This window comes from Mobula hypostoma, chromosome 22 (assembly GCF_963921235.1).
Source record: "Mobula hypostoma chromosome 22, sMobHyp1.1, whole genome shotgun sequence".
In the NCBI taxonomy this organism is placed as follows: domain Eukaryota; kingdom Metazoa; phylum Chordata; class Chondrichthyes; order Myliobatiformes; family Myliobatidae; genus Mobula; species Mobula hypostoma.
Genome location: NC_086118.1, coordinates 50,904,809 through 50,926,636, shown reverse-complemented (window position 1 = coordinate 50,926,636; position 21,828 = coordinate 50,904,809). Strand labels below are relative to the sequence as shown.

General features: G+C 46.7%; 1 protein-coding gene across 1 annotated transcript; it reads left to right on the top strand.

Annotated features, from left to right (window-relative positions):
* The first annotated feature begins 2,910 nt into the window (after positions 1-2,910).
* LOC134336386 (myeloid-associated differentiation marker-like protein 2) lies at positions 2,911-10,871 on the top strand. The gene has a single exon (XM_063030552.1). The coding sequence runs from the start codon at positions 3,441-3,443 to the stop codon at positions 4,335-4,337; it is 897 nt and encodes a 298-aa protein (XP_062886622.1). The 5' UTR covers positions 2,911-3,440; the 3' UTR covers positions 4,338-10,871.
* The last annotated feature ends 10,957 nt before the right edge of the window (positions 10,872-21,828 follow it).

The following is a 21,828-nucleotide window of genomic DNA, read 5'->3' as shown; positions in this document are numbered from 1 at the left end:
AGATTGGGATGGGTCAGAGGTCATTGAGCATAGAACCAAATCTTATTGTTGCTACTATTATTTCTTTTTTTTTTCCTCTTTCTTTTTGTATTTGGAGTTTGTTGGGCCGCCAACCTCCAGCGGACTCAATTTCGGACATTATTATTATAACCCCTTCCCCCCCCCAATTATACCTCTCCTTTGGACCCTGACTCTCACATTCACCATCGTTCTGTTCTGCCACTCTTTACTTGTTCACGCTCAAGTTCAAGTTTATTGTCGTTCGACCGTACACAAGTATACGGCTAAACGAAACATCGTTCCTCTGGGACAATGCAAAATAGTACATTTATCACATATGGCACATAAAAATAATAGAAACATAATAATATTGACAGATAATTAAAAATATTCTGTAGATGTACAAGTTGGCATAAAGTGCATATATTACATTTAGTTAAATATACAACAGAGTAGTGTCATAAATAATGTGTACCAGGTGTTCAGAAGTCTCACAGCCTGGGAGAGGAAGCTGTTACCCAGCCTAACTGTCCTTGTTCTTGTACTGCAGTACCTTCTGCTTGAGAGTAAAAGATCAAAGTGACTGTGGGATGGATGGGAGGGTTCTTGACAATGCGGACTGCTCCTGGCTGGGGGGTGATAGGTGCAGGTGACAGAAGATTGCAGATAATGGAATCGCCTTTATAGATGTCAAGTGTACAGTATGTTGACCAGCTGTGTCACTGCAGCCTGGTATGGAAATATCAATGCTTTTGAAAGGAAAATCCTACACAAAAGGAGTGGACATGGCCCAGTCCGTCGTGGGCAAAGTCCTCCCCACCATTGAGCATATCTACATGAAACGCTCTCTCAGGAAAGCAGCAACCATCATCTAGGTCCCCCACCACCCAGGCCATGCTCTCTTCTCGCTGCTGCCATCAGGATGAAGGTGCAGGAGCCTCAAGACTCACTCCACCAGGTTCAGGAACAGTTATGACCCCTCAACCATCAGGCTCTTGAACTAATGGGGATAACTCCACTCATTGTCACTTGCCCCATCACTTAACTGCTCCCACAACCTATGGACTCACTTTCAAGGACTTTTCGTCTCATGTTCTCAATATTTAGCATTTACTTATTTAATATAATTTCTTTTCTTCTGTATTTGCACAGTTTGTTGTTTTTTTTTGCCACATTGGTTGTTTGACTGTCCTGCTGGCTGCAGTCTTTCATTGATTCTATTATGGTTCTTGGATTTACTGAGTATGCCCTCAAGAAAATGAATCTTGGGGTTGCCTATGGTGATGTATATGTACTTTGATAATCAATTTACTTTGAACTTTGATAGGAAAGGGATATGGAGCATGGAATCAAATAAGGGAGGTGGGGAGAGCAGATAGGAATAGGGGAAGAGCATGTGGATGAAGAGCAGATGGAGGAGAAAGAAACCGTGTCGGTGGGGGGAGAGCTGGGAGTGGGGTGGGTGTAGAGGAACTGGACTGCCCAGCAGGAGAGAGAAAGGGACAGAGGAGGAGTAAATTACTTGAAATTGGAGAATTAGAAATTAGGATGTGGGGAGCAACCGGAGAAACCCACATGGTCACAGGGAGAACATGGACAGAACCCATTCTGGATTAGACCCGGAGTGCCTGGTCCTGTACCTGCTGCACCACTCTGCCCTCTCGTGGATGTTAGCGGGAGCGATCACAGTGCAGGGTTTCCCGAATAAGTAATCACTCTTCACCATTGTACCGCTGGTGTAAAAGATGCTATTTAAATGCAGGTCGCTTTTACACTAGGTTTTACTGATTAGTGTGCCTGCCAGCGACAGAGATGGTAGACAGCAAGGCAGCAGTCTGTTCTGTTTAGCTGTGATCGTGCTATAATTTTTTTTGTTGTACCTGGCAGTTCATTTAGAATCAGTCAGAATCAGCTTCATTATTACCGATCACTTGCCAGCTTGTACTCCTTCCCCTACTGCTGTCGTGTACGAGCTATATGTGCCTTGTGCTGTGAATGATTGTGGTACTGTGCTTTGCACCCTGGCCCCGGAGTAATGCTGTTTCGTTTGCCTGTATTCATGTATGACTGAATGACAACTAAACTTCAGCTTGAACTAGAGGACACACAAAATGCTGGAGGAACTCAGCATCTATGGAGAAGATTAAGGGGAGAGCAGAAGCCGAAACGACATCATTCCGCAGATGCCAGGGATCCGAGCTGTAAACAGAAAGCACTGGAAGTCTCGGCAGGGCAGACAGCATCTGTGGAGCGAGAAACAGGGTGAATATTTATGGGGGGGGGGGAGGAGCAGTGTATATCCTTCATATGTGGAGGACACAGTTTTGAGGTGAAGGGGGGAGTTTAAAGGAGATGAGCAGGGAAGGTTTCCATACATGGTGGGCGCCTGGCACGGGCTCAAGGGAAGCAGACATGATAACAGACACCTGGACTGGTATGAGAAGGAGAGATGGAGGGAAATGGAGAGATGGGATGACCGGAACACTGTATTCTGCGTCTTTTTCTATGCACTTAGTGTGTGGAATTACGTGTCTGGGCTGCCCGCAAACAAAAGCTTTTCACTGTATCTCGATACATATGACAACAATAAACCAACGCCAATCAGTTCAATGTGTCATCATGGTCAACCCAGACACTTTGTTAGTGAAACAGCGCGGCCCTTCGATACACGCTGCCCCAGCAAGCCCACAACCCCGATTAACCCTAACCTAACCGCGAGACCATTGACAGTCCCGTGGAAGGATTTCAAGGTACCCGGGGAAATCCCATGCATTCCGCCGGAATCGAGCCGCGCAGTCCGGAACGCCCGGAGCTGGAATACTACCCGCGGCGCCCAACGGCGGGCCGAACGGCCTGTTGCTATTCTGTACCGTTTTATGGAGGCACAAGACACTGCAGATGCTGGGATCCGGAGTGAACTCAGCGGGTCGGGCAGCATCTGTAGAGGGGAATGGGCAGTTGATGGATTGGGTGGAGACCCTTCATATAGTCTGATAGGTAGAGGGGAAAGAACGGGGGGGGGAGGGTGAAGGGAAGAAAGATCCGTTTATCTTCCCTCTAGCTGTCCCCCTACTTGACCCGCCGAGTTCTTTCAACATCGTGTGCGTTGTTGCTCTGCTCCCTGGTACCCGCGGCTGCACCTCTGACCCACCGAGATCAGATATTGCGGGGTTTGCGGATGGCCGAGGGGTGGAGCGGGGGTGGGAACGGGCGCCCCCTTTAAATAGCCGGGCGTCGCGACGCAGAGATTGTCCGCCCGGTGCTCCCGCCAGCCGCGGGGAATTCGCTGATGCGCCAGCCTCTGGAAGCCGACATGCCTGTCTATTTATAGTGAACCCCCGCCGACCTCCAGAACAGGACGGCGGCTGCCGCAATGTCAGCGGGCGCTGCCTGACTCCCGGGCCGGAGGGGAAGGGGAGCGGCCGGCTGGCCGGCCAGTCATGGAGCCCCGGGGGCCGTTCCTGAACCCCGCGGCCGTGCTCTCGCCCCTGGGGCTGGTGCGCGTCCTGCAGAGCGTGGCTTGCTGCATCGCCCTCAGCCTGGTGGCTCACGACGGGGGCTCAGAGGGAGCCCCCGGCCACTTCTGCATGTTCTCTTGGGGCTTCAGCCTGGCTCTCAGCGCCCTGATCGTCTGCTTCGAATTCACCCGCCTACACAGCTGCCTGAGCCTATCGTGGGACAACTTCACCATCTCCATCGCCCTGTTGGCAGCCTTGATGAACCTGACGGCCACCGTGGTCTACCCGGTCTATTACGTGGATCTGAACTGCCAGGACTGCCGCTCCAGGGACTTCAGGATCTCGGCCACCGTCTGCTCGGCCGTCGCCTGCATCGTCTACGGCTTGGAGGTACATTTCACCCGGGCCAGACCGGGACACTTGGCCGGTTACATGGCCACCACGCCCGGGCTGCTGAAGGTGGTCCAAGCGTACGTGGCCTGCATCATCTTCGGCGCCTTGCTCAACGACAGCGAGTACGGTCGCTACGCGGCCACCCAGTGGTGTGTGGCGGTTTACTCGGTCTGCTTCATCTTCACCGTGCTGGTCATCGGGCTGAACGTGTCGGGGAGGGCGGCCCTCGTCCACTGCCCCCTGGGCAGAATGGTGGTGCTGCACACTTTCTTCTCCGCCCTGCTGTACCTGAGCGCCGCTATCGTCTGGCCCATCTTCTGCTTCGACAGCAAGTACGGCTCGCCGGAGCGGCCGGCCAGCTGCAGCCGCGGCCACTGCCCCTGGGACAGCCAGCTGGTCATCGCCATCTTCACCTACGTCAACCTCATCCTGTACGTGGCCGACCTGGTGTACTCGCAGAAGATCCTGTACGTGACCCAGTCCTGAGCAATCGCCCGCCCCACCTTCGGCCACCTGGAGACCCCGAGAGCCTGCAGGCCCTACGGTCCGGAGATGCTGGAGAAAATCAGCAGGTCGGGCAGCATCTGCCGGGGGCAAATGGGACAGTTGACGACTGGGTCCTAGGGTCTTCATCAGAACTGTAAGATAGAATCAGATTTAATATCACTGTCATATGTCGTGAAATTTGTTGTTTTGCAGCAAACTTAGTGGGTCAATTGGCCATTGTAAATTGTCCTGTGATTCGGCTGATGTTAATTAGGTGTGTTGCCGGGTGGCGAGCCATGTAGGGCGGGGGGGGGGCTGTTCTGTGGGGTATCTCTAAATCAATAAACAACATTTTAATAAGTTGTGCAAAAATAGTGAAGTACTATTCCAAGAACGTAAGAAATAGAAGCAGGAGTAAGCCATCTGGCCCATCAAGCCTGCCCCGCCATTCATGGCTGATCTGGCTATGGACTCCTCTCCACCTACCTGCCTTTTCCCCATAACCCTTAATTCCCCTACTATACAAAAAACTATCCAACCTCGTCTCAAGTATATTTTCTGAGGTAGCCTCCATTGGGCAGAGTCCATGGTTCATTGTCTGTTGGGAAATCTGATGGTGGAGGGGCAGAAACTATGGGGGGTGGGGGGAAAGATAGCCAGTATAGCTCCTGCTCCATCCCTTCCCTTCACCTTTTTATACCAGCAATCTACATTCTATCTTTCAGTCCGGACCAAGGGCCTTGACCTCCGGAACATTGACTCTCCATTTCCCTCTGCAGATGCTGCCTGGCCCCCTGAGTTCCTGCCCGCCACCCGACTCCAGGACCTGCAGTCTCTTGCGTTTCCGGTCTGCTGGAGGAACTCAGTGGGTCAGGCAGCGTGCGTGGGAGGAGTTCCTCTCCCCGCCGTTGTCGCTGGACTGGCAGATTGCTTGGCTGCATCCTCGTGACGGTGGCAACCCCTCCGGGCCCAAGCGTAGGCCGCCACTGCCTGATTCTCTGCTCTTCAAGCAACGCACATAAGAATTGCTGGTGAACGCAGCAGGCCAGGCAGCATCTATAGGAAGAGGTACAGTCGACGTTTCAGGCCGAGACCCTCTTCAACATCGGATGCAAACGGGTCTCTTTTGAGATTCCGAGTACTCTATTGCCACTTACACCAGTGCAATTAAGTTCCTTGCTGGCATGAAACTGACAGAGTGAAACAGCATACAGCAATCTGCCCGAGGAAGTGGCGGATGCAGGTTTGATAGTTTGGATAAGCACATGGATGGGAGGGTTATGGAGGGCTATGGTCCAGGCGCAGGTTGAAGGGACTGGGCCAATAGTAGTTTAGCATAGACTGGATGGGCTGAAGGGCCTGTTTCTCTGCTGTAGTTCTCTATGACTCTAATAGTAATCAATAACATCATAAACTACATCATGGTTTAAACACAAAATGCTGGAGGAACTCAGCAGGTCAGGCAGCATCTATGGAGAGGAGTAGAGATGATATTTCTGGCTGGGTGAAGAGTCTCAGCCCGAAACGTTGACTCTTCATTTCTTTCTATAGATGCTGCCTGACCGGCTGAGTTCCTCCAGTATTGTGTGTGTTACTCTGGATTTCCAGCATCTGCAGAACCTCTTGTGTTTGAAATGGTGCAAAATGGTTAGACAAAGGTTTTTTTTTCCCCTGTCAATGTGTGTGTCAGGGGTAAGGGGAAGTGAGACAAGCAAATTGTTGATTACAAATGTAGAAGCATCTGACCGCCTTTCTGAAGGAACTCTGGCATCAAAGCAGTTTGCCGCAGAGACACAAGAGAATGAAGGTGCTGGAACCTGGAGCAACAGTTTGCTGGTCGAGCAGTGTCTGTGGAGGAGGAAGGATTTGGCCACGTTTACGAGTTGAGAGCCTGCATCAGGTTCCTCCAGCAGAGTGTTTGTCGCTTGACGGTGGGAATCTGAAATCTAAGTAGAAACTGCTGGGTCGCTCGGCAGCTCTGGTGTTAATGTTTTGGAACTGCTGGCATCTGGCTGGTTTGAAACTATAATTAGTCCAGTTTGTGTCTGGCTAAGCCATTCACAGTGATGGCCCCACCAAATATGTGGGTATGTGGGTGGAACATAAGGTTGAGCACCACCCACTGGACGTCAAAAATGTTGATTCAACTCAGGGGCTGCAACGTGGGATGGGTTGGCTGGTACAGGTATGATGGGCTGAATGGCTTCCTTCCATGTCCGAGATTTTCCATGATTCCAGCATTGTCTGACTATATTATATTGTTGCTGTTTTGTGCCTTGGACAGGATATTGATATTCTGTTAGCTTGAACCTAAGCGTATTAACAAGAACCAGAAATGAGAAGTGAGGTGGGTGTTTAAGGAAAGCAGGGAACAAGTTTTAATAATAATTAAAATAGCACTAATATGTGTGTCCGTGTTAGAATAATATGCTGGGGCTGCTTACACAAGTTAAACAGTAATGTTCATACTGTAGCACCATTAATGCTCCACTGTATTTTAGGTTGAAGCGTCAGATGAGAGCATAAGGCATAGGAGCAGAATTAGGCTATTCAACCCATCGAGGCTGCTCTGCTATTCCATCAAGAGTGGTTTATTACCCCTCCCACTCCCCATTCTTATGCCCCCCCCATAACCTTTGATGGTAACCAGATGAGGAATAGAAAAAGAGAGAAGGAGGGAAGGTGGTTCAACATTCGTCTGCTGTGGCTTCACATGAGTGAAGATGGGGATGTTTAGGGTGGGTCTGAAGTCATACATTGGCCAGATTCTGTTATCAGCTGCTCATAAATCTCAAACAAAGCTTCAAAAAAAAATCAAATGTCACCAAAAATAAAACTGACAGGAATGCTCCAAAATATAAGGCAAAACTTCAGAAAACAAGTCCTAATTTTGAACACGAGATCCTACAGATGCTGGAAATACAGAGTAGGACCCACAAAATGCTGGAGGAACTCAGCAGGTCAGGCAGCATCTGTGGAAATGAATAAACAGTGTTTCAGACCAAGACCCTTCGTCAGGCCTGATGACGTTCAGCCCGAAATGTTGACTTTTTACTCCTTTCCAGAGATGCTGCCTGACCTTCCAAGTTCCTCCAGCGTTTTGTGTGTGTTTCTCCTCGTTTTAGATTTAGGCATTGCAAATGAAGAACTGAAAACACCTAAACATGCATTTATTTTTTATATATAAAAGTGGCAAATACTTAAGCAAGGTTATTGACCCGAAGCCTGAACTGATTCTCTTTCTTGTAATGCAACCTCACCTGTTCACCTGTCCAGGATTTTTGTGTTAATTGTTATGACCTTGGTGTGTATTATTACAAAGAATTTTCTGAATGTAATTAATTGATTGACTCCCAAGGTCCGTGCCTGCGTTCACACTCTACAAGCCTCCTCCCACCCTCTTTAACTCGCACTTTCAGCATTTCTTTCACTCCCCTTCTCTGCCATGTGTTTATCCTGTTTCCTGTCACATGACCGCTTTGGCCTGAACTACTTCCTGTGGTAAGGAACTCCACACTCTGGCTAAGGCAGTTTCTCCTGTTTTTCCAATTATTTTGATTAGTTATTATCTTATAATTATGAATCCTAGTTTAGGTCTCACCCATAAGTGGAATCATATTTGTCTCCAATTATCTGCAATCAGTGGTCACTTTATTAGGTGTTTCCTGTACTTCACGGTTTGGTGTGCTATGTGTTCAGAGATGCTTTTCTGCTCACCACAGCTGCTGTAGCCCGTCCACTTCATGGTTCAATGTGTTGTGCATTCAGAGATGCTCTTATGCACATGGCTGGTGTAACGTGTGGTTATTTGAGTTACTGTCGACTTCCTGTCAGCTTAAACCAGTCTGGCCATTCTCCTCTGACCTCTCTCCGTTGACAAAGTGCTTTCGCCAGCAGAGCTGCCGATCACTGGATGCTTTTTTTTGTTTTCCCACACCATTCTTTGTAAACTCTAGAGACTGCTGTGTGTGAAAATCGCAGGAGATCAGCAGTTTCTGAGATACTCAAACCACCCTGTCTGGCACCAACAATTATTTCACAGTCGTAGTCACTTAGATCACATTTCTTCCCCATTCTGATGTTTGGTCTGAACGACAACTGAACCTCTTGACCGTGACTGCATGCTTTTATGCATTGAGTTGCTGCCACATGATTGGCTGATTAGATATTTGCATTAAAGAGCAGGTGTACCTAGCAAAGTGGCCACTAAGTGTATGCTATAAATAATCATGAAGACCTGTATGAGTCTCCTTCTGTCCAGTTAAAAGAATTTGCTTGTTTATCTTCCCTGACAGCTTATCATCTCTCACTCTGTTAAGACTTTGTTGTCCCTTCTCCGATAGATCTATAACTTTTTACTAATATAGAGACCAGTATTGTACGAAGTATTCATGGTGTAACTTAACACAACTCCTCTGGAAGTAGACCTCAAGGCCTTGTAATGGCCCATTTCGCCCTTGTCATTATATTTCATTCTGTGAACACATTGAAATAATCACGGTGTTACTGTGTAGAAATGTATTTTGTAGCTCTGAATTAATTTGGCCCTTTGGACCAAGCTGTCTCTTTTTAATCCTACTCCCGAATCTAGCAGAGCAGGCATGAAATTAAATTTGCCAGGTTTTATCAAAGGGCGTGCACCCAATTCCTTGATGTTATGGGGTGAACATGAGTGCGTGCATTCACTAGGTCCCATAAAAACTTTATTGAGGTGTCTATGCCCCTGCCCAGAACACACTACAAATACATAGAGTGTTCCATTAAATATTCCAAACTGTTGATTCAAAATGTTGGCGTCTTTCTAACTTGCATTTTATATGTAAAGAGTCAGAAAAGTGTTAATGCTCTATAGGACCAGAGTTTGGCCATTCGGCCCCTCAAGTCTGCTCTGGATTCCATCATGGCCCTCTCAACCCCATTCTCCTACCTTCTCCTTGTAACCTCTGACACCCCTACTAATCAAGAACCTATCAACCTCCGCTTTAAATATATCCGGTGACTTGGCCTCCACACCTGTCATTGGCAATAAATTCCACAGATTCACCTTCCACTGGCTAAAGAAATTTTTTCCTATTTCTGAACTGAAGGGACATCCTTGTATTCTGAGCCTGTACCACACCACCACTATAGGAAACATCCTCTCCACATCCAGTCTGTCTGGGCCTTTTTATATTTAATAAGTTTCAATGAGATCTCCCCCTCATTCTTCTAATCTCCAGCAAGTACAGGCCGAGAGCCATCAAATGCTCTTCATATGTTAACCCTTTCATTCCTGGGATTATTCTTATGAACCTCCTCTGGACCCTCACCAATGCCAACACAGCCTTTCTTAGATAAGGGGCCCTACTCCGCTCACACAAGTGTGGCCTGACCAATACTTTATAAAGCCTCAGCATTACATCCTTGCTTCTATATTCTGGTCCTCTTGAAATTAATCCTAATCAGAAACAGAATCAGGTTTAATATCACTGGCAAAGAGTATGCCTGGAAATTTGTTGTCTGTACAAATTCCTACAAGCAGGATTTTATTTTCCCACGTAGGACGCCTCTGTAGCGTGGAGGTTAGCGCAATACTATTACAGCTCTTTGCGTCGGAGTTTGGAGTTCAATTCCATGTCCTCTGCAACGAGTTTGTACGTGTCCTTCTCGTGGAATGCATGGGTTTTTCCTGGGCACTCCGGTTTCTTCCCAAAGTTCAAAGATGTACCGGATAGGTTAATTGGTCATTGTGCATTGTCCCGTGATTAGGTTAGGGTTAAATCAGGTTTGTCAGGGATTTCTGGGGCAGCATGGCTCAAAGGGCAGAATGGCCCACTCTGCACTGTATCTCTAAATAAATAAAAGCTGTTTACACCCAATCCACCAGCAGTAACTAGTCATACCTAAAAGTACTTGATATTTCCCAAGCGTGTTTACCTGATAAGATAAAATGTCTCCCAGAGTGTGTATCTCAGGATGGAAGTGGAATGTCTCACTGGTACAGATTTTATTTGGGTAAGGTAGAACGTGTGCTGTACGTGCTTTCTGCTGCTTGCATTAGGCTTGGCTTTCAGCCAGAGCTCGCGATGAAAAGATTTCCTTTGTTATGTTTTAGCTGAATCAGCGTGTTAATGATGCTGAAGCCAAACAGGGTGTCCAACCAGGCCTGTTAAACAGAATTTGCTCAATGCAGCATGTACAGTGTGACTGGAGACCTCAATACTTTCAAATATCTAACATCTGTTGTTATGGTCATTTTCTGGGTAAAATCAGGCTTCTCAATCTGAACGCATGGATGCAATTTAAGCGTTTACTTGCACAGATTTACTACTTTGATATGTTAATCAGGATGAATATTAATTGACATGTAGCAGAGCATGCAACGTTACAATGCAGTTAACTCAATTAGCAATATCAAGTGTAAATTATTTAATGCTATTTTGAAAAAAAACTATGCAGTAAAAACTGCAATTAAGACTGTAATCCATCCTGGAATAATAGCAACTGTTATAATTAATTTGTTTACTGTGTGATGAAAATAAAACTTATTTATTATCTTGCGCCTATGTCTTACACTTTGTGTCAGATTATGGAGGTATAAGGAAACAAACTGTGCGGGTGCTGGAATTCTCACCGGGTATGGCAGTGCAAGTGGAAAAGTGGAAATGTGGAAATGCAGTTTAATATTTTGGTGTGGATCTCATGCCACTGGTATAAACAGGGTAAGCATTTGAAACAAGGACTTCAGACACTCTGATACAAGCCCAGAACACTGCAGCAAGGACAGAAAATGCTGTTTTCCTCCCCCAGCCACTGTGGTTGTTTCTCTTCTGTTCCTGACAAACTCGTATGAAAGACACACACACACACACACACACACACACACACACACACACACAATGCTATATCAGGCAGCATCTATGGAAGTGAATAAACAGTTGACGTTTCAGGCCGAGACCCTTCTCAGGACTGGAAAGGAAAGTGAGGAGATGCCAGAATAAAAAGGTGGGGGGAGACGGGAAGGAGGCTAGCTAGAAGGTGATAGGTGAAGCCAGGTGGGTGGGAAAGGTAAAGGGCTGGAGAGGAAGGGATCCGATAGGAGAAGAGGGTGAAAGATGCCTCAAACAAGAGGAAATCTGCAGATGCTGGAAATCTGAGCGACACACACAAAATGCTGGAGGAACTCAACAGGCCAGGCAGCATCTATGGGGGAAAAAAAAGTATGGTTGACGTTTCAGACTAAAACGTCGACTGTACTTTCCCATAGATGCTGCCTGGCCTGCTGAGTTCCTCCAGCATTTTGTGAAAGATGCCTCTTGCCTTTGATAGAGCCTTTTTTTAAAAGTATTTTCACGTGCTGAGAATGTCCTAAAGAACTCCACAAACAGCAAATTCCTTCTGGTGCAGTCAGTCCTGCCAATACCTGAGAGCCACTTTGCAGAGTGAAGCCTCATCACCTCCAACTGGATGAATGAGCTTCCTACCTGTTCTCTGTCAGTCAGAGGAGGATACCGGTCTGCCCGCTGGGGGAGACACTGTTACACACTTGGAAAGGTCCTTTTGGCTTTTAATATCAACTTGGACACACATAAATGGAGTTTTAATTTGCAGTGTGACCCAACTACCAAAGCACCTCTGATAAAGGATCACTCACTAGATGCTGAATTAAGACATTACCTTGGATGTATATGCTTAATTTGTGCATAATGCTTAGTGCCATTACTTTGTGATTCACATTTTAATAAACTACTCCTGCCTGTTGCTGAAGCTGTATTCCCTTAAACACAAAGGACACGGCAGATGTGGAAATCCAGAGCAACGCACACAAAATGCTTGAGGAGCTCAGCAGGTCAGGTAGTGTCTATGTAGGTGGAATAAATAGTCGTAAGTTTTGGGCAGGGATCCTTCATCAGGATATGTCATCCTGATGAATGTACCTCAGCTCCCTCTGGTGCCCCTCCTCCTTCCCCTTCTCCCGTGGTCCACTCTCCTCTCCTATCAGATTCATTCTTCTTCAGTCCTTTACCTCTCCCAGCTTCTCACTTGATCCCATCTCCCCCACCCACCCACCAGCTAGTAGTCCTTCCTCTCCCCTTTCCTTCTTATACTGGCCTCTGCCCCTTTCCTTTCCAGTCCTGATCAAGAATCTCAGTCTGAAAAGTCGACTGTTTATTCCCATCCATAGATGCTGCCTGACCTGCTGAGTTCCTCCAGCATTTCATGTGTGTTGCTATAAAAGTACTATACAGTTGTGTTGCTGATTTGGGCAGCGTTATACTGTACAACTAAATCTCAGTTAATAGTCTCTGTGTTTCCTGCTATACAGTTTTAAATGTGTCTAGGGTAGAAATTCATCCTTGGTCACATGTGTCATATGTACCACTTGTAAAATGCTTTGAACAAGATTAAAAGTTCAAAGTATGTATATATTATACAACCTTGAGATTTGTCTTCTAACAAAGCCATGAAAGTCAGCCACGAAACAAAGAAACCCAAAAGAACCCATTAAAAAAGACCGTCAAACACCCAATATGCAGAGAGAGAGAAAAAACAAACTATGAAAACAATAACCATAAGCAAATCCGCAAGAAGTTGTAAACACAAAATAATCTGCAGACGCTGGGGTCAAAGCAACACTCACAACACGCTGGAGGAACTCAACAGGTCGGGCAGCATCCGTGGAGTGAAATAGGGATATGCCCCCTCCCCCAGCTGCCTATCACCTCCCTCATTGTTCAGCCTCCTTCTACTACCCATTGTGTTTTCCCCTATTCTTTCTTCAACTTTCCTGCCTATCCCCTCCCTGCCTCCCCTCCCCTACCCCATGATCTTCCCCCTTACTGGTTTTTCACCTGGCACCTACCAGCCTTCTCCTTCCCACCCTCCCCCCACCTTCTCTATAGGGCCTCTGCCCCTTTCCTCTACAGTCCTGACGAAGGGTTCCGGCCCGAAACGTTGACTCACCGTTTCCACAGATGCTGCCCGACCTGCTGAGTTCCTCCAGCGTGTTGTGAGTGTCCGCAAGAAGTCCACAAGGAGAGACTGAGACCCATAGTTCAGCACAGAGCCAAATGTTTAGCACCTAAAACTGATGAGGAATATATACCCCAGAGATGACATTACCATGAATTATAATGTAAGTTCTGTATTGCCGGAGGTGGTGACTTGCAGGGGAGCTGTTGTATGGAGCCTTGCGTAAAAGAAGCCATTGCAATATTGGCTGAATTGGGAGTCTCCCATGTTCCTCAGGCTGCGCCATCTTTTCCTGTATTTGCTGTATATCAGCTGGCCTTGAGAAAGTGATGATGAACAACCTTCTTGAGCTGCTGACTCTGTGAGGTGAGGTTACTCCCGAAGATCAGTGGAGTAGGGACATTCAGATCCAGACCCTGCTGCATTGAAGATCATTTGACCATTAATGTGCTGTTTGTGACATGTATATAAACTGGCCGCTGCGTCTTACTGTGTAACATGTTTTGCACTGAAAAATAAAGTTATTCTTTGGTTAGAGTGCACTATGTGAATGTATGGGTTAACATTAGCTTTATTTGTCACACGTACAACAAACTATCAAAAATACAGTGAAATAAATGTTTCATTTGTGTCAAATCAAGTCAGCGAGGACTGCGCTGGGCAGCCTGCGAGTGTCACCATGTTTCCAGCACCAGCAGAGCGTGCCCACATCTCGCTAACCCTAAGCTGTGAGTTTTTGGAACGTGGGAGGAAACCGGAGCTGACGGAGGAAAGTGTTGCAGTCACGGGCAGAACGTACAAACTCCTCACAGACAGCTGCGGAAATTGACTCCCCGTTGACGATCGCAGGCGCTGTAAAGCGATGCACCACCGTGCTGCCCCGTGATCACATGAAAAGGTGAGAAATAACCACAAAAGCATTGTTCCGTTCCTTCTTTTACTCTGTACTCTGATTCCTTTATGCAAGAGCTCTGTTCCAAGTCTCAGACATGACCCCTACACTTAGTTCTCCCTGAAACAAAGTTCTTAGGTCCTTTGCTGTGTTCTAAGTGATGAACATTCATAAACATACACAGGACGTAGAAACTAGAACAATACAGGCCTTTCAGCCCACGATGATGTGCTGACTTTTTAACTTAAGATTAGGCACGTGCAGCAGTAACTCTGAAAGGGAGGATCAATGGACACCGTACAAACAACTGTGTGGCCAATGTCTACTGACAAAATCGTCAAAGTGGGATGCTTTGTTAGCACCTCAAAATCCTGAATGATCAGCTTCTGAACCATTGTGGATAACTTCACTCACCACAACTCTGAACTGATTCCGCAACCAACACACATTCAAGGACTCTGATACACATATTCTCAGTTTTATTTGTTCTTCCCTCTTACATAGGCCTCCATTTTTCTATCATTTGAGCATCTAAGAGCACATCTCCTGGTTAAGCTACTTTATATTTTCTGTTACACGTTGTACATGAACTCTTAATTATTTTTGCTTACCTAGTGGTCTACAGTTACTTCCTGCCCGTTACATCGCTGGTGTTTAGGGCAGCAATGAAGGTCCTCCATCTCTGTGTGTATAGAAGAATTTTTCATTGCTGTTTATTCTTTTCGACCCTACCGAGAACCAAAGCACAAGGCCCTGACTCCAGCAAACATAGCTCTCTGGGTCATTGAGGCACACAAGCTTCCAAACCATGGTAAAGTTGTAACCCTCTTGGAGGGCTCTACAGTTAGAAGGACTGTAAATTTTTGGAGCACAGATTCTCCTGAATTGGAGGGAAAAGGTCACTGTCCTCAGAATTCCTGGTATCGAGTCAGAGAGTCTCCATCGTGACCTCTTCATTGATAAAAACAACTGAAAAATTAAGTGTGCTATCTCTGTAACAAAACAATTTGTGAGCCAAGAAATATCCAGATAAAATAACTGCTTTTCTTGAAAAATCATCAACTTTACAGAATAGCTGTAAGTTATTTGCTAACTCCCAACCACCGGAATTTATTTTTGGTTTTAGCGTAGCTTAGTTAAATTGTTTACACACTAATCTATGTGGAATTGAAGGTAATAGAATTTGTTTCTGATCTATGTTGAGTTGTTTACCTGAATTTATTCTTTATTTTGCATTTCATTCAATTACAGTAGGCCTTCAGAGGATATGGGTTAAGGGTGAAGGGGGAAAAGTTTAAAGGGAACATTGGTGGGGGGCTTCTTCATACAGAGAGTGGTGGGAGTGTGGAATGAGCTGCCAGATGAGGTGGTAAGTGCGGGTTCTTTTTTAACATTTAAGAATAAATTGGACAGATACATGGATGGGAGGTGTATGGAGGGATATGGTCCATGTGCAAGTCAGTGGGACTAGGTAGAAAATGGTTCGGCACAGCCAAGAAGGGCCAAAAGGCCTGTTTCTGTGCTGTAGTTTTTCTATGGTTTCTATGACTGCTCAGCCCTCAGCACTAATCTCCCTCATGGCACTTACCTCTGCAAGTGACAAAAGTGTTACACCTGCCCATTCACCTTCTCCCTCACCTCCATTCAGGGCCCCAAACAATCCTTCCAGGTGAGGCAACATTTGCACCTCCAAACACTACTCAGCTCAGGACGGCGGAGTTCAGAGTTCAGTTCAGGCGCCGTCAGTAAGAGGACTGTCCATTCTCCCTGTGACCGTGTGGGTTTCCTCCCACAGTCCAAAGACGTACCGGTTGGTAGGTTAATTGGTCATTGTAAATTGCCCTGTTATTAGGTTAGGGTTAAATAGGTGGCTTGCTGGGCAGCGTGGCTTGTTGGGCCGGAAGGGGCTGTCCTGCACGGTTTCTCTAAATAATAAACCTTCTGGGGTCACACACTGTGTCCCGTACTCCTGATGCAGCCTCCTCCACGTTGGTGAGACCCCGTCGTAAACTGGGGAACCGCTTCATCGAGGACCTCTGCTCTATCCGCCAAAAGTGAAACTTCCCGGTGGCCAGACATTTTAATTCCCATTCCCACTCCAACAAGATGAGGCCACCCTCTGGTTGAAGGAGCAACACTCTAGCCTAACGTCGGTAGTGGGGAAACTGCTGGAGTCAGTTATCAAGGATGTGATAACAGCACATTTGGAAAGCGGTGAAATGATCGGACAAAGTCAGCATGGATTTGTGAAAGGAAAATCATGTCTGACGAATCTCATAGAATTTTTTGAGGATGTAACTAGTAGAGTGGATAGGGGAGAACCGGTGGATGTGGTATATTTGGATTTTCAAAAGGCTTTTGACAAGGTCTCACACAGGAGATTAGTGTGCAAACTTAAAGCACACGGTATTAGGGGTAAGGTATTGGTGTGGGTGGAGAATTGGTTAGCAGACAGGAAGCAAAGAGTGGGAATAAACGGGACCTTTTCAGAATGGCAGGCGGTGACTAGTGGGGTACCGCAAGGCTCAGTGCTGGGACCCCAGTTGTTTACAATATATATTAATGACTTGGATGAGGGAATTAAATGCAGCATCTCCAAGTTTGCAGATGACACGAAGCTGGGTGGCAGTGTTAGCAGTGAGGAGGATGCTGAGAGGATGCAGGGTGACTTGGATAGGTTGGGTGAGTGGGCAAATTCATGGCAGATGCAATTTAATGTGGATAAATGTGAAGTTATCCACTTTGGTGGCAAAAATAGGAAAACAGATTATTATCTGAATGGTGGCCAATTAGGAAAAGGGGAGGTGCAACGAGACCTGGGTGTCATTATACACCAGTCATTGAAAGTGGGCATGCAGGTACAGCAGGCGGTGAAAAAGGCGAATGGTATGCTGGCATTTATAGCGAGAGGATTCGAGTACAGGAGCAGGGACATACTACTGCAGTTGTACAAGGCCTTGGTGAGACCACACCTGGAGCATTGTGTGCAGTTTTGGTCCCCTAATCTGAGGAAAGACATCTTTGCCATAGAGGGAGTACAAAGAAGGTTCACCAGATTGATTCCTGGGATGGCGGGACTTTCATATGAAGAAAGACTGGATGAATTGGGCTTGTACTCGTTGGAATTTAGAAGATTGAGGGGGGATCTGATTGAAACGTATAAGATCCTAAAGGGATTGGACAGGCTAGATGCAGGAAGATTGTTCCCGATGTTGGGGAAGTCCAGAACGAGGGGTCACAGTTTGAGGATAGAGGGGAAGCCTTTTAGGACCGAGATTAGGAAAAACTTCTTCACACAGAGAGTGGTGAATCTGTGGAATTCTCTGCCACAGGAAACTGTTGAGGCCAGTTCATTGGCTATATTTAAGAGGGAGTTAGATATGGCCCTTGTGGCTACGGGGGTCAGGGGGTATGGAGGGAAGGCTGGGGCGGGGTTCTGAGTTGGATGATCAGCCATGATCATAATAAATGGCGGTGCAGGTTCGAAGGGCCGAATGGCCTACTCCTGCACCTATTTTCTATGTTTCTATGTTTCTATATTCCGTTTGGGTAGCCACCAACCCAATGGTATGAATATTGATTTCTCCTTCCAGTTAAAAAAAGTTTCTGCCCCCCTCCCCCCTTCTTCTATTTCCCAGTCTGGCCTCTTACCCTTTCTCACCTGCCTATCACCTCCCCCAGGGTCCCCTCCTCCTTCCCTTTCTCCTATGTTCCGCTCTCCTCTCCTATCAGATTCCTTCCTCTCCAGCTCTTTATGTTTCCTACCCGCCTGGCTTCACTTATCATCGCTATCCTCCCCTCCTTTTTATTCCGGCATCTTCCCCATTTCGAGCACCTCCGCTCCGTCCGCCACAACAGACAGGATCTCCCAGTAGCCACCCACTTCAACTCTGCTTCCCATTTCCATTCAGATATGTCCATACATGGCCTCCTCTACTGCCATGACGAGGCTAAACTCAGGTTGGAGGAGCAACACCTCATATACCGTGTAGGTAGTCTCCAGCCCTTGGTATGAACATAGAATTCTCCAACTTCCGGTAATTCCCTCCCCCTCCCTTCCTCTATCCCTATTTCACTCTGCCCCTCCCGCAGCTGCCTATCACCTCCCTCATGGTTCCGCCTCCTTCTACTACCCACTGTGTTTTCCCCTATTCCTTCTTCACCTTTCCTGCCTATCACCTCCCTGCTTCCTCTCCCCCACCCCTTTATCTTTCCCCTTACTGGTTTTTCACCTGGTACCTACCAGCCTTCTCCTTCCCACCCACCCCCACCTTCTTTATAGGGGCTCTGTCCCTTCCCTCTACAGTCCTGACGAAGGTTTCCGGCCCCAAACGTTGACTCATCGTTTCCATGGATGCTGCCTAACCTGCTGAGTTCCTCCAGCGTGTTGTGAGTGTTGCTCTTCCCCATTTCTTTCTAGTCCAGAAAAAGGATCTCAGCCTGACTGTTTATGTATTTCCATCGATGCTTCCTGACCTGCCGAGTTCCTTCAGCGTTTTCTGTGAATCGTTCTGGATGTTACCTCATTACCAGCTTCACACCCCTACTCCACTCTTTACTCAAGGGACAGATGCAAGGCTCGATACAAGCTTTTTTTCATACTTAAGAGTAAATTTATTATCAAAGTTTATATATCATGCCATATAATAACTTGAGATAATTTTCTTACTGGCATTTGCAGGAAAATAAAAAAATGCAATAGAATTTATGGAAAACTATGCATTAACACACAAAGACCAACAAACAACCAAAGTGCAAAAGAAGACAAATTGTGCAAATAAAAGATAAATAATACAGAGAGCATGGGTTGTAGAGTCCTGGAAAATGAGTGTGTTAGTTGTGGAATCAGTTCGGAGTTGTGCTGAGTCAAGTTTTCCAAGTTGGTTCAGGGGTCTGATGGTGATTTCTCAGGATTTTGATGTGATCACTCTGCACCAACCCATCCCACTTTTTGACCATTTTGTCATCGAACATTGCCCAAGTCTAGTTGTTCATACAGCATCCATTGATCCCCCCCACTGAGGGATTGCTCCATGAGTCTTTTTCACATAATTATGTTTCATCAGGGACACGCTCACCCAAAGTTCTAAGGAAAATTGCTAATGGCAGGATCCTTAGCCGTGTGGAGGAACAGAGGTATTTGGGGTTCATGCCCATCGATACCTCAAATTTTCAAGCAAGTTGGTCAGGTGGTTAAGAAGGCGTATAGTGTGTTGGTCTTCATTGGTCAGAAGTTTGAGTTCAGGAGCCACAAGGTAATGTTGCAGCTCTATCAAACTCTGGTTATTGTGTTCAGTTCATTATAGGAAGGATGGAGAAGATTTAGAGGCAGTGCAGAGGAGATTTACAACAACATTGCCTGGATTAGAGAGCACGTTTTATGAGGTTAGGTTACGTGAGTGAGGGCTTTTCTCTTTGAAGTGAAGGAGGATGTGAGGAGACTTGATGGAGGTGTACAAGATGATAAGAGGTATAGATCGAGTACAGCCAGAGACTTTCTCTCAGGATGGAAATGGCTCCAAATGGCTTCATCTTAAAATTAAGCCCCCTCGTATTAGCCATTTCTGCTCTGGGAAAAAGTCCTAGTTGTCCACTCTATCTATGCCTCCTATCATCTTATACACCTCTATCAAGTCTCCTCACATCCAAAGAGAAAAGTCCTGGTTTGCTCAATCTATCCTCTTAAAACATGCTCTCTAATCCAGCCGGCATCCTCTGCACCCTCTCTAAAGCTTCCACATCCTTCCTATAATAGGGGGACGAGAACTGAACACAATACAGGTGTGGCCCCACCACAGCTTTACATTATCTCGCAGCTCTTGAACTCAATCCCCCTAACTAATGAAGACCAACACACTATACATCTTCTTAATCACCCTATCAACTTGCGTAGGGACTTGGAGGGATCTAGGGATGTGGACTCTTAAGACCCCTCTGTTAAGACCATAAAGCATAGGAGCAGAATTAGGCCATTTGGCCCATTGAGTCTGCTCCGCTATTCCATCATGGCTGATCCCGGATCCCACGCAAACCTTATACCTGCCTTCTTGCCATAACCTTTGATATTCTGACCAATTAGGAAACTATCAATTTTCATAGACATAGAACATAGAACATAGAATAGTACAGCACAGTACAGGCCTTTCAGCCCACATTGTTGTGCCGACCCTCAAACCCTGCCTCCCATATAAGCCCCCACCTTAGATTCCTCCATATACCTGTCTAAAATATACCCATATTTGCTTTAAATATACCCATGGTCTTGGCCCCCACAGCTGTCTGTGGCAGAGCATTCCACAGATTCACTACTCTCTGGCAGTGTGTTCTCCTGCCGTTAACTCTGCCTTGAAGTCCCATCTTCCCAATTGTATCTCTTCACACTTTTCCAGGTTTGGCACCATCTGCCACTTCCCAGCCCTGCCCCGCATTGTATCATTGGCCTTTTGTAACCTATAGCAACCTCCTACACGATCCAGAGCACCACCAGCCTTCATTTCAGATGGGTCTTGGATTATGAGTTCAGGATGAGAATTAGTACGAAACTTCTCTAGTCCTGAAAGTACAGCTCCGGCAGCAACCTTTCGTCAATGTTCACTTCAGACAGGAGTGCCCGACCTTTTTTATACCATGCACTAATACCATTGAGCAAGGGGTCCATGGACCCCTGACTGGATTTTTATGCTTAAGATTGAAGGGTATAGTAAAGACTCACAAGGATGATACTGGGCCTGGGGTGCTAGAGTTATAATGAGGGGTGGGCTAGCTGGAGCTTTTCTTCCCCAGAGTGTAGGAGATTGAGGGGTGACTTTACAGAGGTAGATGGAATCATGAGGGGCATAGTTAAGGTGAATGTTCACAGTCTTTTACCCAGGGTAGGGGAGTCTAAAACAGATTTAAAGTGAGGGGGGCAAGATTTAAAAGGGGCCCAAAGGGCAACTTGTTCACACAGAGGATGGTGAATGTATGGAACAACGTAGTAGAGACATGCATGTTGAGGACATTTGGACAGGTACATGGAGAAGAAAGGTTAGCGATGAGAGCCAAACGCATACAAATACACCAGGCAACGTAGGCATAAATAGAAGAGATTATATATATAATTTATTGATTGAACAGGCCCTTCCAGCCACAGTGGACTGTGTGGGAGGAAACCCGCGCGATCACGGGCAAAACACGCAAAGCGTACAGCGGCGGGAAATGAACCAGGGCACCCGTACTGTAAAGGCGTTGTGCTAATGTTGCCGTGTCTCACACACACACACACAGTGCTGGAGGAACTCAGCAGGCCAGGCAGCAGCTATGGAGCGGAATAAACCCTTAGTCCGAAACGTTCTTCTTCCCCAGTGTGGATGCTGCCTGACCTGCTGAGTTTCTCCAGCATTTTGTGCGTGTGGGCGTAGCTCAGGTAGGCAGGGACAAGATGGGCCGAATGACCTGTTTCCCCACTGTATAACTTTAGGACTTGGAAAGAAACAAATGCAAAGTCAATATTTCAGCCGCTTCCTCGCCGTTCTCGACCGAATGATGCAACGCCGAGGATCTGCTGCAAAGCCCACCTAACTTGGTAGCAGGAATCTCCTGTTTTGCTCTCTATCCATTGGTGAACGGCAAGCAAGGTGGGCGGGCTCTGGCTGCGACTCTCAACGC

Bases quoted from the DNA above. Each gene is read 5' to 3' on its own strand.
- LOC134336386 (XM_063030552.1), top strand. From the start codon at position 3,441: ATGGAGCCCCGGGGGCCGTTCCTGAACCCCGCGGCCGTGCTCTCGCCC.